Source organism: Fusarium graminearum, chromosome 1 (genome assembly GCF_000240135.3).
Source record: "Fusarium graminearum PH-1 chromosome 1, whole genome shotgun sequence".
Classification (NCBI taxonomy): Eukaryota; Fungi; Ascomycota; class Sordariomycetes; order Hypocreales; family Nectriaceae; genus Fusarium; species Fusarium graminearum.
In genome coordinates, this window is record NC_026474.1 from 4,246,486 (window position 1) to 4,260,327 (window position 13,842).

A 13,842-nucleotide genomic window follows, 5' to 3' on the forward strand; every position below is an offset into this window, starting at 1 on the left:
TGAACGACGCTTTTTTTTCCCGTGAGTAAGAGCGAGTCGTGATACTTTTATGGTGTTGAGATAGGTACTACCTTGTAGATAGGCCTGGAGGCTCGAGTTCGCGATACGTGCTCCACCAAGTCACGTTACCTAGCTACCCGTTGGCCATCCCATCGCCAATGCAGGAGAAGCAAATGCGGACGCAGACGCAGACGGCTTTTGCAACCCCACCATCAAGTCCAGCCCCAAGCCTACCGACCTCCAGTATTCTCAAGCACTGGCCCAGGGTTTAACGACAACGATACATATGACACGAAACGAAACGATACATACGAGACGATATCCACGATAATACTCCAACACCCACTCACGCACAACTCAACTCAATAATATCAAGACTCGCTCCGAGTCTTGCGCATCGATAATCCAGCGACCTCAGCTGAAGCCAGGACATGGTACCTCGTCTCTAAACCGTGTTTATCAATAACTAGTCTTATTCTTCTTTCTTCTCTACGCCCAGCATGATGGATGACTATGTGAGCGAGTCGGATAGCGACTACACAAGCTACTGGAGGGATTGGGTGAGTGCATCGAGCATATGCCCACGCGCCTTGGATTTCGATCGGTGCCCGCTATCACCGCATTGTGATATTCGGATAGCCTGTGGAATCGCGGGGTCGCTAAGGGTCTTCTTCTATTTTTTTTTGGCACTTGGGTTTTCACGTGCTAATCAAGCATCTTCTTTCCTAGTTTATCTCGTCCAGGGGCAACGAGTACTTTTGCGAAATCGATGAGGACTACCTCACAGACAGGTTCAACCTGACTGGCCTGAACACAGAGGTACAATACTACCAGTACGCGCTGGACCTCGTCACCGACGTCTTTGACCTCGAGTGCGATGATGAGATGCGCGAGGCCATAGAGAAATCTGCAAGGCACCTTTACGGTCTCGTGCATGCTCGCTATATTGTTACGACTAGAGGTCTATCAAAAATGGTACGTGCACTCACCACAATCCCTCTTCTGATCACTCGTTGACAACACCATATAGCTTGACAAGTACAAAAAGGCCGAGTTTGGAAAATGCCCTCGTGTCATGTGTCACTCCCACCCCCTCCTTCCTATGGGTCTCTCTGATGTCCCCAACCTAAAGCCAGTCAAGCTCTACTGTGCCAGATGCGAGGACATCTACAATCCCAAATCATCGCGCCATGCCGCCATTGACGGCGCTTACTTTGGCACCTCGTTCCATAACATCCTCTTTCAGGTGTATCCCGCCCTCATCCCCACCAAGAGCGTGGACCGATATGTCCCCCGCGTGTACGGATTCAAGGTCCACGCTTCTGCGGCCCTGATTCGCTGGCAGAGCTCCAAGCGCGATGAGATGCGTCGTCGACTTCGCAAGCTTGAGATCGACACTGGTTTCCGCGACGAGATGGAGGATGAAGAAGAAGATGATGACGAGGAACTCGAGTTTGAGGGAATAGATGGCCGCATGGCTGTCGTTGAGGGCCTTTAGTAAACTGTTCAATTCATGACAGAATATTAGAGTGCATGTCAGGTCACTGGCAACAACCCCTCCAAGGTCACATAAACAGGCCGCATAAACTGGCGCAACGGGCATATACGGACACCACAAAGACCATCCTCACTTTCTCAGTGCCTTATCGGTTCAATTGACGGGACGTGGATCTCCTGCTGGATGGATATCCATCATCTCCCAAGGAGTGACTATTCTGTTGCTTTCGTTCCTGTTGGTTCGGTTCTGGATCGGCGTTTGGCGGCAAGTCAATGTAGGGCAAAACTGGCAGGGCTGGTATAAACCACAAATGGGTGAAATAGTATTTTCTTGAATTATAGTTGTTCAATAAGAAGCGTCTGTTTTCTACTATATCGAGTCCCCAAGTGAACTAGTCACTGATAAATGCGCTCCTTGCAAAGGGGTATTTGGATCCCCTGGATTTATCCCGCAAGTTAATCTTGGTTGCACAGTGAGCGTCGTATTAATGCCAGGCTGCAGATGTATAATCGGTCATTTCATTGTTCGTATCATATCGTACCAAATATCAAGTATTCTATCTGTCCAAGCCTTTCGCTACCTGTTATAAACAAGGAAATCCAACCCTTCCCGATATTCCACGGGTATTTCTTTTGCCCCTGAACATGGATATACCGTACACACAGCAATTGAAAAATTACACACACACACATATATAATGACATGGCTTTCCTCAGAGACTCGCCGTCTTTATGTACAGCTGCTCCAAGGATCTTAGACACGATGTTCGGCGTAGTGTGCGTCACCGTACCGGCTCTCAGCGAACCGATTATCGGGGAACCTGTTCTCCAGACGATCCGAGTCGTCCATGCGTTGCAGTTCCACGTCTTGAAAGTTCTGGCTAGGTCGAGGCTCTTCTTGGTTCGATGTCGAGCGAACGTTTCGCTGTGCCAGAGCAGATGTCATGGGTGGGTATGATGTGTCTCCAGACACACCCGTGTCATGTCGTGTTTGCGCATATGAGCCAAGCTCTTCGTCTGTGCCAGCATAGCCATGTCGTCCAACGCCAGCCCAGAAGGCCCGCTCGTCACTTCGAGGACCCCATGCCCAGCCTGCGCCAGCACGGATTGGCAAATGGTAGTAACGGAAGGCAAAGATGGCGGCAATGAGACCCATCAAGTAACCAAACAGAATATCAAAACCGTGGTGGCGACGGTCGTGCCAGCGCGAACCAGCAATGAAGATGGAGACGCCAAAAGGCACAAGGCCAAGAGCAAGGAGATAAATCGGGGGCGCAGCAGCTTGGCGGCGCAGAGACTGGACCTTGGCGGTTTCTTGGCCTTTCATGGGTGCAGAAGAGAAAGATCCATCGAGGCCGCGGGCGCGCGAAGGTTCATAGGGATCGACAATAGGGCCAGTGCTGATACGGGAAGGGAAAGCAGCATGACTGGCAGCTCCCGCAGCAGCGGCAGCCGAAGGCATAACAAACGGGATAGTAATCGCAAATTTGCTGGCCATGAAGAGTGAAGCGTAGATGAGGCCGCCAGCGGCAGAAGATGAGTGACCGCTAGGGTACGAACGGAAACCATCATCGATCTTGTACTTGTCTTTTTGTTTGCAAATGGCAGCGGAAACGAGCTGGCCGGTCATGTTGCGCCATTCAAAACCACCGACAAGATATTTCTCAACATTTGCTATGTCAGGTTCGCAGCGAGAGAGGAGATCGGGTCGAGGTTTGCCAAAGAGGTTCTTCATCGAGCTGGTGAAAAACCACGACAGCGTGAGGGAGAGGACAAGTCCTAAAACACCAACATGTAACTCCCACAGTTTTCGCTGCCAGATGAGAGTCTTTGGGGTGCCTTTGGGAACGGTCGGGCCAGGGACAAAGATCAAAGAGACGACGGCGACGATGACGAAGGGCACGCCAATGGCGAGGACGAAGAGGAGGTAGGCGGGGACGAGTTCATGTTCGGCAAAAGGGTATCTATCATGATGGTTAGCTTCATATAGCGACGTGAGCAGGGAGCACAGCAGCTCCATCCATAACTGCCCAGGTTGGGTATTCGTGGTAGACGTACGAGATGTTGGGATCGACAAGTGAAAATGGTCGCTTGGCTGGCGCAACTTTGTCGAGCCAACCTCCGACACCAACCAAGGCGAAGCAAATAATCCAGTCGGAAAGGTAGGACAAGATGAGTCGGATGGGGAAGCGACGGCCTCGTAAACCGCCGGATATCGTTCCTAAACCTGAGTCGCCCATCTTGTAATAGGAATGCATAGTCTAGCCGAGAAAGAGGGGAGAAGAAGATCGAGCGCCGAATCGGGGGGAGGATGTTTATATGAACTTTGGGGCTTGTCGTCACGCACTGGGTTTAGGGAAAAAGCCCCCGTTTTCCGTTTGCTGCGAACACTCGAGACGGGAGGTTTGCTGTGTCTGGGGGAGAGGCTTGGGGCGTGTATAGAGAGAGAGAGTTGAGGTGTGTGGTGTGAGAAAGAGGCCAAAAGAAGGTAGCTTGGTAGCCAAGCCAAGCGAAGGGTAGCAGTTAGCGGTAACAGATTTGTGCCCTTTTGGTATGCGACAATGTGAGTCTAGGGTCTTTGAGGAGGTAGGGATTGGAAATGGATACGGCGATGATGAGCATAGACTATGAGGATGGTGGCATATGGGGTCAATGTTGGATACAGTTGGTGTCTCACTCCGTCCTCGCTCGCCTTTTTCCTATATATAAAAGAAGCAAAAAGGCGCTCGTCAATTGGTTTTTCTTGAATCAGTTACAAACGGTAACCAACGATGCCCGTTTCTATGTTTAATCTAGGTGCGCCTGGTTTTACCTTTAGCAGAGAAGTTGGCATTTGGAAACTGATGTAAGAAACGGGGCTGAGGCATCTCACAGGGGGGCTAAATGAAGTCCCTTCGGTAATTGGGGGTTACGTGGACAGCAGCATGGAGTGCCGCGGGCTGCTGGCACTGCGGGACCTAGTACAGGTACAGGTACGAGCTGGAGGCTCTGGGCGCCTGGTGCGAAGGCAGGGGTCAGATCTGGAAATAGAAGAATTATGCTTGACTTTCTAGGGGAACCTTCCATGTCCGCTTCATGTGACCTGTTGAATCAAGTGCCGTTTTCATAGCCTCCCTTTATTTGACTTTTTCCCATCTCAATGATATGATATCTGCTTCTCTCTCGTAAATGTGTTTGAGCATGCGCGCGTCTAGTGCTCTCAAGTACAGATACCACCTAAAGTACGGTGCTAGGCGAGGCTATGACGAGTCCAGTCTCTGTAGCGTCAGCGGCGTAAACGGAACCTCATTGGGGAAATGCTCGCGTGGTACCCGCTTATAATCATTTTGAGGTGCTGTGGGTTTACGATTGATAGATCACGAAAAGTTCAACGAAGCTATCATCGTGGAAGCAAACTCAGTGTTTACACGCCCAAGCGGGTTGCATAAAAATTGATACTGATTTAGTGGTCGACATAAATGTTAGATCACTCTTAGTGTTGATATAGCCTAAGAGTGGTCTAATGATTTAGTCTGGATTGCTTCAAGTCCCTATTTTTGCTATCCACCTGACGCCGTATTAAATAAATAATGAATGGAGCAGGTATACTGATTGTTCCCCAGCATGTATCATGTTGTAGTAATATATCCCCAGTGTCCATGCCCAAGCATTTACGTATATGCCTAGGTACCTATCTAAAATCATGGAAGTATCTGGAGAAAACATTACAAATAAAGAGCTCAGTCCTATCTCTACAATCCTGGTCAGTGGTTGCTTAGCACGCTTGGAGTCTCAAAACTACCCTGTTCTGGGCTTTCTTTGACCACTTGACTCCGTAGGACACGGATGATTTATTACAATGCCCACTCCCTACTTAGCACTAATCAGCCAATGTACACCTGTAGGTATCCGTACTAAGGTATCTGCTCTCTAACTACCACCAAAGTACCTAACCCAGGTTCTCGTCGTGCGGTCTTCCTTGAAAGGGACAACCCCCGTGGCCAAGCCCTGCCATGATCTGCGGTCATTTGTTCCCGTCCAGAAACTCCGGACCTTCCCGGCCAATCATAATTCTCCAGTGAGAATTAACCTTAAATTTGCTGTTACACACTCCACGTTCGCCTACGTCAATGACTGATAGCATTTCGTCAGAATAAAAAAAACAAGGCATCCTTTTATTTCTCATTTATAGACCCCAGGACACTGTTACCAGATGAAATACTCTAATCAAAGCTACTCCTATATTGGATCTCTCTGGCTTATTGTATCCTGCTGAACACTCTTGCCCCAGTAGGCTGTGGGCCTGTCACCACATTGCGTGGCTATATGCGGCTGTGCAGTGAAATTCTAGTCACATAGTCATCTCTATTAATTGCTTATTGGCTACTTCGTACCTTGAACGGACGCCATGCGATTAACTCGGTTATCGGAACACAAAGAAAATATCTTCTTGGCATTCAGCCTTCCATTATCAACAATTCAAATTTTGAATAATAAAAGCGTTTACCTCTATTGCGGACAAAGAACCCTTTTTGGTTAATGCAATGCTCTCACCAGGGTGAAACTCGACACCCCCAGTCTTTCCAGGGGGTTATCCGTCTTGTTGCGTTTGTTGGTCCTGAGAGCAACACCAATTGGCACGCTCTTAAACCATACACTCACTAAAGCCAAATGATATTTCTATCAATCACTAGGCAAGCAGTGCTGGTTTCTATGCTGCCCGCGTGCCTAGTAGGTAGGTGGTTACGATACCAAGTACAGAATACCAAAGGTAGGTAGGTATTAATTAACAAGAATGCCTAAGAGAGCCAATCAGGGTTGGCTGGCCCCTGCGTCCTCGAAAACTGACAGACAACAGAAACGTTTGGCCATCTCACACGTGCAACATGATATCTATCAACACCAGTGCACAATCCAGATACAAAGGTCGTTTTCTTAATGCTTGGATTAAGACGCCCATCACGTCCTCATCTATAATGTCACATATAGTACAATGTAGCGTCATAATATACAATGCACTGGAGCCCAACTCTTTCTTGACTTGGCATGTGCGTTTCATCCCGTCCGTCAACTCATCACGTAGCTCCGTTAACACTCTTAGTTGGCCTTGTCTCGGCGCTTTCCGTTGTTTCTGGGTCGAGGCACAACTACCCACTTGTTTCTGTTGTGCTTGCGTCGGGTCTTGTAACCACTCTTGGTCTGAAAGATGTGTTAGTTACGCTGTATATCTGGTGAGAGCTTGGTTGGCTTACAGGAACACCCCAGGGGGATACAGGGTGACGGTTACCCTTCGATTTACCTCTGCCACCACCGTGAGGATGGTCAACTGTGCATCGTGTCAATAAATGTTCTCTCGATAATTGTACGTTCCTCTCTCTTACCCTTGTTCATAGCAACACCACGAACTGTGGGTCGAATGTTGAGCCATCGGCTTCGTCCAGCCTTACCCAGCTGACGGTAGTGGTGATGAATGTTACTCGCGACACCAATGGTAGCACAGGCATCCTTGCTGACTCGTCGGACTTCACCACTCTGAAGTCGCACCTCGACATACTTGCCAGTCATGACCCTGGTACCATCATCCTTTGTCTCTTCGTTCTTGTTAACCACTACAGCTGAAGTTCCAGCACTACGGCAGAAGACTGCGCCTCGCCTGGCAGCTGATCCGACACCAAACACTGTAGTACCAACAGGAATCATGTGCATGGGCAAACAGTTGCCACGGAAGGCTGTCTTGGCAGCCAAAATACCAGGATCGATAATACCACCCATGCTGTCGAGAAGATCTTGAGGAATACCCGCGCGGTAGCTGTGGACGATATCTCCAGACCTCAGTCCATCAGCGGCAAGAATGTAGGTGTGGCGTCCGGTCGCCTTTTCAGTGACGAGAGCAATATGCGCACTTCGTCCTGGATCATACTCGATGCGCTCCACCAAATGAGGGCCCGGTCGATTACGGATGAAATCAACAGTTCTTATTCTCCTCTTTGCACCACCACCACGGTGTCGTACAGTGATTCTTCCAGAAACATTACGACCACCCTTGGCTTGACCTTTCTTGGGATATGTCAATGGGAGGAAAGGTCGTCCTTTCCAGAGATGATCGTTGATTGGTCGCTTGAGATGTCTTACACCGGGTGATCGGGGCTTGTATACTCGTAGAATAGCAGCTTGGGCCTCGGGGTTTTCGGCCAGCTCTTTCGGACTGGCTGTGGTCTCGTTGGAACGCCTGATGGTCGCATATGTTCGAGGCAAAGGTCGGTTCAGCGCAAAGCGAAGGAGGCTTTGCCTCGCTGCCGCGAAGTTGAGACCGGTTTGGAGCATTTTCGGTCTCGGTCTATATGGAATTGAAAGGTGCTAGCAGTAGATCTTCATGGATGCCTATATCCGTGGTGTGTGGGTAATTTCGATATCGGCTCAAGGAGATGGCGAGCCAGTTTTGGTGAAGAAGCTGGTTGAAGAACGAACCCGCGGAATTGATGATCAGAGTCAACCACGGGATGCCCAATTTTCCTCAGTAAAACACTGAGATATGAATTGAAATGTCCCGGACCGTCGCAAACACACCGACGCTCACCAATTGTGCCCGTAGGTGTCGTAAGAGAGCCGTATTGGAGACGTTGAAATTTCTTCGGATAATGAATAACTTTGTGCCGGCGGGAGAGATCGAGCCACAGACACCCGTCCTAGTGGCACGCACCGCCACAACCATCACTGACAGACGCCATCACGTCTCTGCTACAGGGCTCCAGCTCTGTGAGTACTGTCCCACCAGTACGGCGCGACGAGGTTGGACCAATGATAGCCCCGTTGGTGGGCGGTTGCTAGGGCGAATGTCCCACAAACACACTGGCCTGACCGGAAGTAGTACGTAGCGTTTCCAAGATTGTCGACGCTCCAAGGCTTTCGCGACTGCACCTGGATGCAGGCGCGTTTGGAACTGATCTCATCCTACCCGCCCCTCCATACTAAATGTAAAGACCCGTCCACCACCGTCCATCAGCTTGACTTTATTACTTTGAATCTCTCTTTTCTCTTCTGTGTGTGTACCCGTTCATACTTTGATCGTCCATCGCCTCCAGGACAGGCCTACCATTCATCTCTTCATCCTTGTACGGTCTCCCCTCCTATCCCGTCCTCCCTATCAGCATCCATCCCCTCTGCTATATCGTCCCCAGCCCTATTCGATTTTGTGCATTACCATCTGCTGCTGCACGCCGCGGTTCGGTTTCTGAATTCAAGGCGCGTTCCCATACGTCAAGTCAAAAAAAAGCCGAGCTTTTCGCATCCCCTTGCTCCTGTCAACATCCAATCCTTTGTCTCGTAGTGGGACATCACGCTTGGAAACCTGACGTACCTAGAGCAACGCGACCTGTCTAGCCGCGTAGGGGTATGTACCCACTTTAGTGGACCTCCACAACCCATCTTCCTTACCCGCACGTCAAAACACTTCTATCGTCCTCACAACTGTACTGTTCTTCAACATAAACATCGTCTCCGCCCCATGCTCCTCGATTACTCTTGTCCTTTCACATCACACCTTGTTTACTTCATTCCTCAATCGTCTCTTCCGGGCTGGGTAACCCTTACTAACTTACAGCATCAGACGATTTGCCATAACATCTTGACTCACAACATTCCTTTCACGGTGTCTTCACCAAGCTTGATTCAAAGGTTCGTGACAGAGTTTATATTTGTATTCCACTGTCTCAGCAATACCACTGCCCTCTGCCTAGAAGTGGTCGCCACTTCAGCCTTTCTTCCTAACTAAATTTTTGTTCGACGCGTCAACTAACTTTTCTGTTCTAGCAATATCCCATTGTAAATCTTCCAACAATCAATAGCCATTAGACAGCCAAGATGCCTACAGTAAGTTCCTCGGACGCGATCGAGAAGCTCGATTGTCTCTATCAATCAGCGGTTCTAACATGGCCAGCAGGTTCGGGCCACTCGTACGCGCAACGAGAACGACGAGAATAGCGGCACGACGCGTCTCACAAGAGCCCAGGCTGCTGCTCTCAAGGTTGACGAGCTATCAATGCCTGCCAAGGCTGCCCTGCAAACGAAGAAGTCCACAGCAAACGGTACTGCCGCTGCCAACACGCGGAAACGCGCTGCATTGGGCGATGTCAGCAATGTTGGAAAGGCCGATGGGGTTGCTGGAAAGAAGGCGAAAGGATTAGTCTCCAAGGCTGCTCAGCCCACCGGTATTGAGAAGAAGACCGCGCGACCCACAAGACCTGCTCTCGCATCCCAGACCGCCAACTCCAAACCTGCCCAGTCCGGGTCTGGTACTATCAACAACAAGCGAAAGGTCCTGACAGACACCAAGCCCAAGGCCCCTGTCAAGAAAACTGAGCCCACATCCAAGGAACCCGAGTTGACTGAAGAGAATGAGCGGTCAGAGACACCCGAAGAGGCTGAGGTTGAGAAGCCTGAAGTCTCTGTTGAGAAGCCCGAAGTTCAGGACGCGCCCTTCAAGTACCCTCCCGGTGTCAATAACCTGGACGAAGAGGATCTTGAAGACCCTCTCATGGTTGCTGAATACGCCAACGAAATTTTCGAATACCTCCGCGACCTCGAGTGCAAGTCGATTCCCAACCCTCAATATATGTCTCACCAAGACGACCTCGAATGGAAGACGCGTGGTATCCTGGTTGACTGGCTGATTGAAGTCCACACGCGTTTCCACCTGCTCCCCGAGACCCTCTTCCTCGCCATCAACGTTATCGATCGATTCCTGTCGGAGAAGGTTGTCCAGCTTGACCGTTTCCAACTCGTGGGCATCACTGCCATGTTTATCGCGTCCAAGTACGAAGAGGTCCTCTCTCCTCATGTCGAGAACTTCAAGCGCATTGCCGATGATGGTTTCAGCGAGGCTGAGATCCTCAGCGCCGAGCGATTTGTACTCAGCACACTCAACTATGATCTCAGCTACCCCAACCCCATGAACTTCCTCCGCCGAGTCTCCAAGGCCGACAACTATGACATTCAGTCTCGCACCATCGGAAAGTACTTGATGGAGATCAGCCTCTTGGACCACCGATTTATGGCCTACCGACCCAGTCACGTTGCTGCTGGTGCCATGTACTTGGCGCGACTTATGCTTGACCGCGGTGAATGGGTAAGTAAACAAACAATCCAATATGATGCAACACGTAACTAACTCATGCACAGGATGCCACTCTATCTTACTATGCGGGTTACACCGAGGATGAGGTCGAGCCTGTCGTCCACCTCATGGTCGACTACCTCGCTCGCCCTGTCGTCCATGAGGCCTTTGACAAGAAGTATGCTGCCAAGAAGTTCTTGAGGGGTATGTCTACATTATCTTTTCGTTTCGTATTGGCATTTTACTAACTTTTCATCTAGCTTCGCTCCTCGCTCGCCAATGGGCCAAGAAGAATGCTGTTCTCTTCGGCATTACCGATATTGAACTGGGTCTCGACCAAATATCATAGATGCCATCGACAACTCACGGCATTCACTGCATCTCTTATTCGATACCCTGGAAAGCAGGATATTCGGCACGCGGTTGGAATAAAATGTACCGCCGCTTCATGACGTTAATAGATCACCGACGCTCTTTGGTCACCCTTTCGGGCCATCACGATACCACACATCTGTTGATACTCGGGCGAGAATGCTGGTCTGGATTTACATTATCTCTGTCTGCCATGCGGACAGCATCTGCACTTTTTTTGTTTGCGATTGTCTGGTTATTGCACATTTTCCGAAGCATGCTTTTCGTCTTCATACATGGCGCATGGAGTCACTGGCGAAGGAATTCAAGGGCCAGGTTCGGCCGGTTGGAGTTGTCTGTACAGACGGCCTGTTCATGGGGCACTGGACGGGGAGTAATGGAAAGATGTACGGCATCGGCCATGTGGTTGTTTGTTGATGCGAGCTGAGCTTGACATCTGGTCGCCTAACTGGGGGGTCTCAATGATTTGAGTAGCGAGAAATCCCAGCGAAAGGCACTTTTGTATCTCGGCTGTTACTGTGCAAAGGGCCTGTGATAGAAAATTGTACATATACCATGACCGGGTACGGAGGAGCCCAGGGGCGCAGGAATCAAGTTTACATTTCACGAGATAACTGAAGTCGTTCCTCTGATTGTTGATGGAGTGTTATTGCCCTTCCTATTCCCTGTTTTATCAGGTATTAGATACTATTTACACAGACGATGATTAATGCATAAATGGTTGCCATTGGAAACCGCTTGACACACATGGTTTTTCACACTAAGTTCCTATTGTCGCGCCAAACCCACCAAAAGACACCCAAAAGAGTGTGGCATGTGCGACCCGCACTACCTTAGTTACCCAGTACCTTAACTTGGTAGCCATGATTTGATAGGCTACCTCACGATTTCCCTTGATCTATGCACTTCATCGCCATTTAACTCGCACCTGCTCAAGGCTTCATAGAAAGTCACCTGTTCATCAAAATTACCTCTATTTCAAGCTTTTATAGGGATCACGTGGATTCCGATCATTGTCCAATACATTTCTTGCTTATTAACCTGCCTTATCTCCATGGTGGTAGTGCGCTGACCGCCAACTGAGTTGAGCATAAGAGTTTACAAGGCGATCGGTCAATCTTATAGACAACGATTCTGGTTGAAACAGCCCCTCACTCGACCAACATGGCGCCAGTTCTCCGAGCAAGGCAGAGTCTGTCCAAGGACAAGTTCTCCAGCTACTTCGGGAACCTGAGGAGTCAACCCTACAACGATGCCAATAATTCGCGGGGTTCAAATCCTCACAGGTATGCACTCTCAATCTGGAATCAAGCTGTGTTGTGTGGGGTTACTAAAAATGACTTTTTAAGCCTACGCTGCATTGCGTGGAATCCCCTCGGAACCCTGGTAGCAACAGGCTCATCAGAGAAGACTCTACGAGTGTGTGAGTTGATGGAGCCGCAAACTTGAGTAGTCTCTATGCTGAGACAATGTGAAATAGGGAACCCCGAGAAACCTCATGTGAAGTTCTCGACGGAGCTCAAGGGTCACTCATCATCTATTGAAAAGGTAGCTTTCAATCCAACGAAGGATGCAGAGCTCTGCAGTGTGAGCAGTGACGGCGTGGTCAAATTTTGGGATGTGCGGACGAAAGCCTGTTTCAACGAAGTCAAAGGACTTGGAGACGCCTTCACTCTTGTGTGGGCGCCAGACGGTAACTCGCTTCTCGTCGGGAACAAGGCAGACACCATCTACGTTCTATCACCGACTCAATCCACGCCCATCAGCACTCATCAACAGTCAGTGCAGACCAACCAGATCGCATTCTGTTGGAGCGGCGAGAAGATATTCGTGACCACGGCAGAAGGCCGCATTCGGGTTCTGTCGTATCCGGGTTTTGAGCCTGTGCTTCAGAGCAATCACGGTGATGAAACTAGCGAGTATGAGCTTAACGGGCATACCTCGTCGTGCCTAACCGCGGATCTACAGCCTACTGGACGATATCTGGCGACGGGTGGCTCAGACTCGGTCATTGCATTGTGGGATACCACGGACTGGGTATGCCAGAGGACGATTACCAGGATGGTTGGCCCTGTCAAGAGTCTCAGTATGTCAATTGTGTGTGTTTGGTTTAATGCAATTGCTGATCATTTGGTAAATAGGCTTCACATTTGACGGTAGTTTTGTTGTGGGTGGCAGTGATGAAGGTAAGAATTCTTGATCTCTCAGCTTTAGGTAGATATCCTAACGTGGCTTTGTCTAGGATCTGGGCTGGAGATATCACATGTTGAAACAGGAGAGCATGTACACACGTTCAAGACGGCTGGTGCTTGTCCTGTAGTCGCTTGGGCTCCAACGCGGTATTGCCTTGCGTACAGCGATCTTGGGATCTTGAGGATTGTGGGTGTTGATGTTGACAGAAAATAAGGCGGGCAGCCTCTTACTTAGGTTAGCATACAAGTAATATGGTTTATGTAAAACGGTTCGTCGCAAGTTATTGTCTCCCACCCTGGACTGGTCAACTTGGGTAGAGCTATCCATGTGTGGTTGCGCGAGCCTGTCGCAAGCTAGCTTAACTAAATAAGGAATGTGCATGTAGATATTTGATACTGTGTGTCAGACGGAGCAAATGACACCGACTTAGCTATGGCTTGGGACACACAATCGGTTGCTATGAGCAAAAATACGTGAGGGTAAGCAGAGGAAGCGAGTAGTCGATTAAAGCAGTGGCTTGACAAGAACACCTGGGTTAGTACTTATATATGTATCAACCACTTTGACAACGACAGGCAGCAAACAAAACAATCGCATATCACCGTATAGTTAACGGCATCTAGTATTATATCAAGACACATGGCGGCGAAGATAGCAACTCTCGTTGACTTTAGTCTATCGTTGCACTG

At 49.5% G+C, this 13,842-nt stretch overlaps 5 protein-coding genes across 5 annotated transcripts; 3 read left to right on the forward strand and 2 right to left on the reverse strand.

Annotated features, from left to right (window-relative positions):
- Window positions 1-186: 186 nt before the first annotated feature.
- Window positions 187-1,870, forward strand: FGSG_01288 (casein kinase II subunit beta-2). The gene is made up of 3 exons (XM_011318768.1): window positions 187-560; window positions 730-975; window positions 1,031-1,870. Exons 2-3 carry the CDS (start codon window positions 886-888, stop codon window positions 1,496-1,498), a joined length of 558 nt encoding a protein of 185 aa, XP_011317070.1. The 5' UTR covers window positions 187-560; window positions 730-885; the 3' UTR covers window positions 1,499-1,870.
- FGSG_01289 (uncharacterized protein) lies at window positions 1,818-4,304 on the reverse strand. Its single transcript, XM_011318769.1, has 2 exons — window positions 3,556-4,304; window positions 1,818-3,461 (listed from the first exon to the last, which is right to left on the reverse strand). Exons 1-2 carry the CDS (start codon window positions 3,753-3,755, stop codon window positions 2,252-2,254), a joined length of 1,410 nt encoding a protein of 469 aa, XP_011317071.1. The 5' UTR covers window positions 3,756-4,304; the 3' UTR covers window positions 1,818-2,251.
- A 2,269-nt stretch (window positions 4,305-6,573) lies between these two features.
- On the reverse strand, window positions 6,574-7,800 carry FGSG_01290 (60S ribosomal protein RML2; the record flags this gene model as incomplete). The annotated part of the gene is made up of 3 exons (XM_011318770.1): window positions 6,574-6,675; window positions 6,729-6,802; window positions 6,858-7,800. 3 exons carry the CDS (start codon window positions 7,798-7,800, stop codon window positions 6,574-6,576), a joined length of 1,119 nt encoding a protein of 372 aa, XP_011317072.1.
- A 1,536-nt stretch (window positions 7,801-9,336) lies between these two features.
- Window positions 9,337-10,937, forward strand: FGSG_01291 (G2/mitotic-specific cyclin-B; the record flags this gene model as incomplete). The annotated part of the gene is made up of 4 exons (XM_011318771.1): window positions 9,337-9,345; window positions 9,413-10,600; window positions 10,654-10,792; window positions 10,849-10,937. 4 exons carry the CDS (start codon window positions 9,337-9,339, stop codon window positions 10,935-10,937), a joined length of 1,425 nt encoding a protein of 474 aa, XP_011317073.1.
- Window positions 10,938-12,124: 1,187 nt separating this feature from the next.
- Window positions 12,125-13,366, forward strand: FGSG_01292 (uncharacterized protein; the record flags this gene model as incomplete). Its single annotated transcript, XM_011318772.1, has 5 exons — window positions 12,125-12,246; window positions 12,310-12,383; window positions 12,441-13,046; window positions 13,102-13,146; window positions 13,203-13,366. The coding sequence occupies 5 exons, from the start codon at window positions 12,125-12,127 to the stop codon at window positions 13,364-13,366; spliced, it is 1,011 nt and encodes a 336-aa protein (XP_011317074.1).
- Window positions 13,367-13,842: the final 476 nt, after the last annotated feature.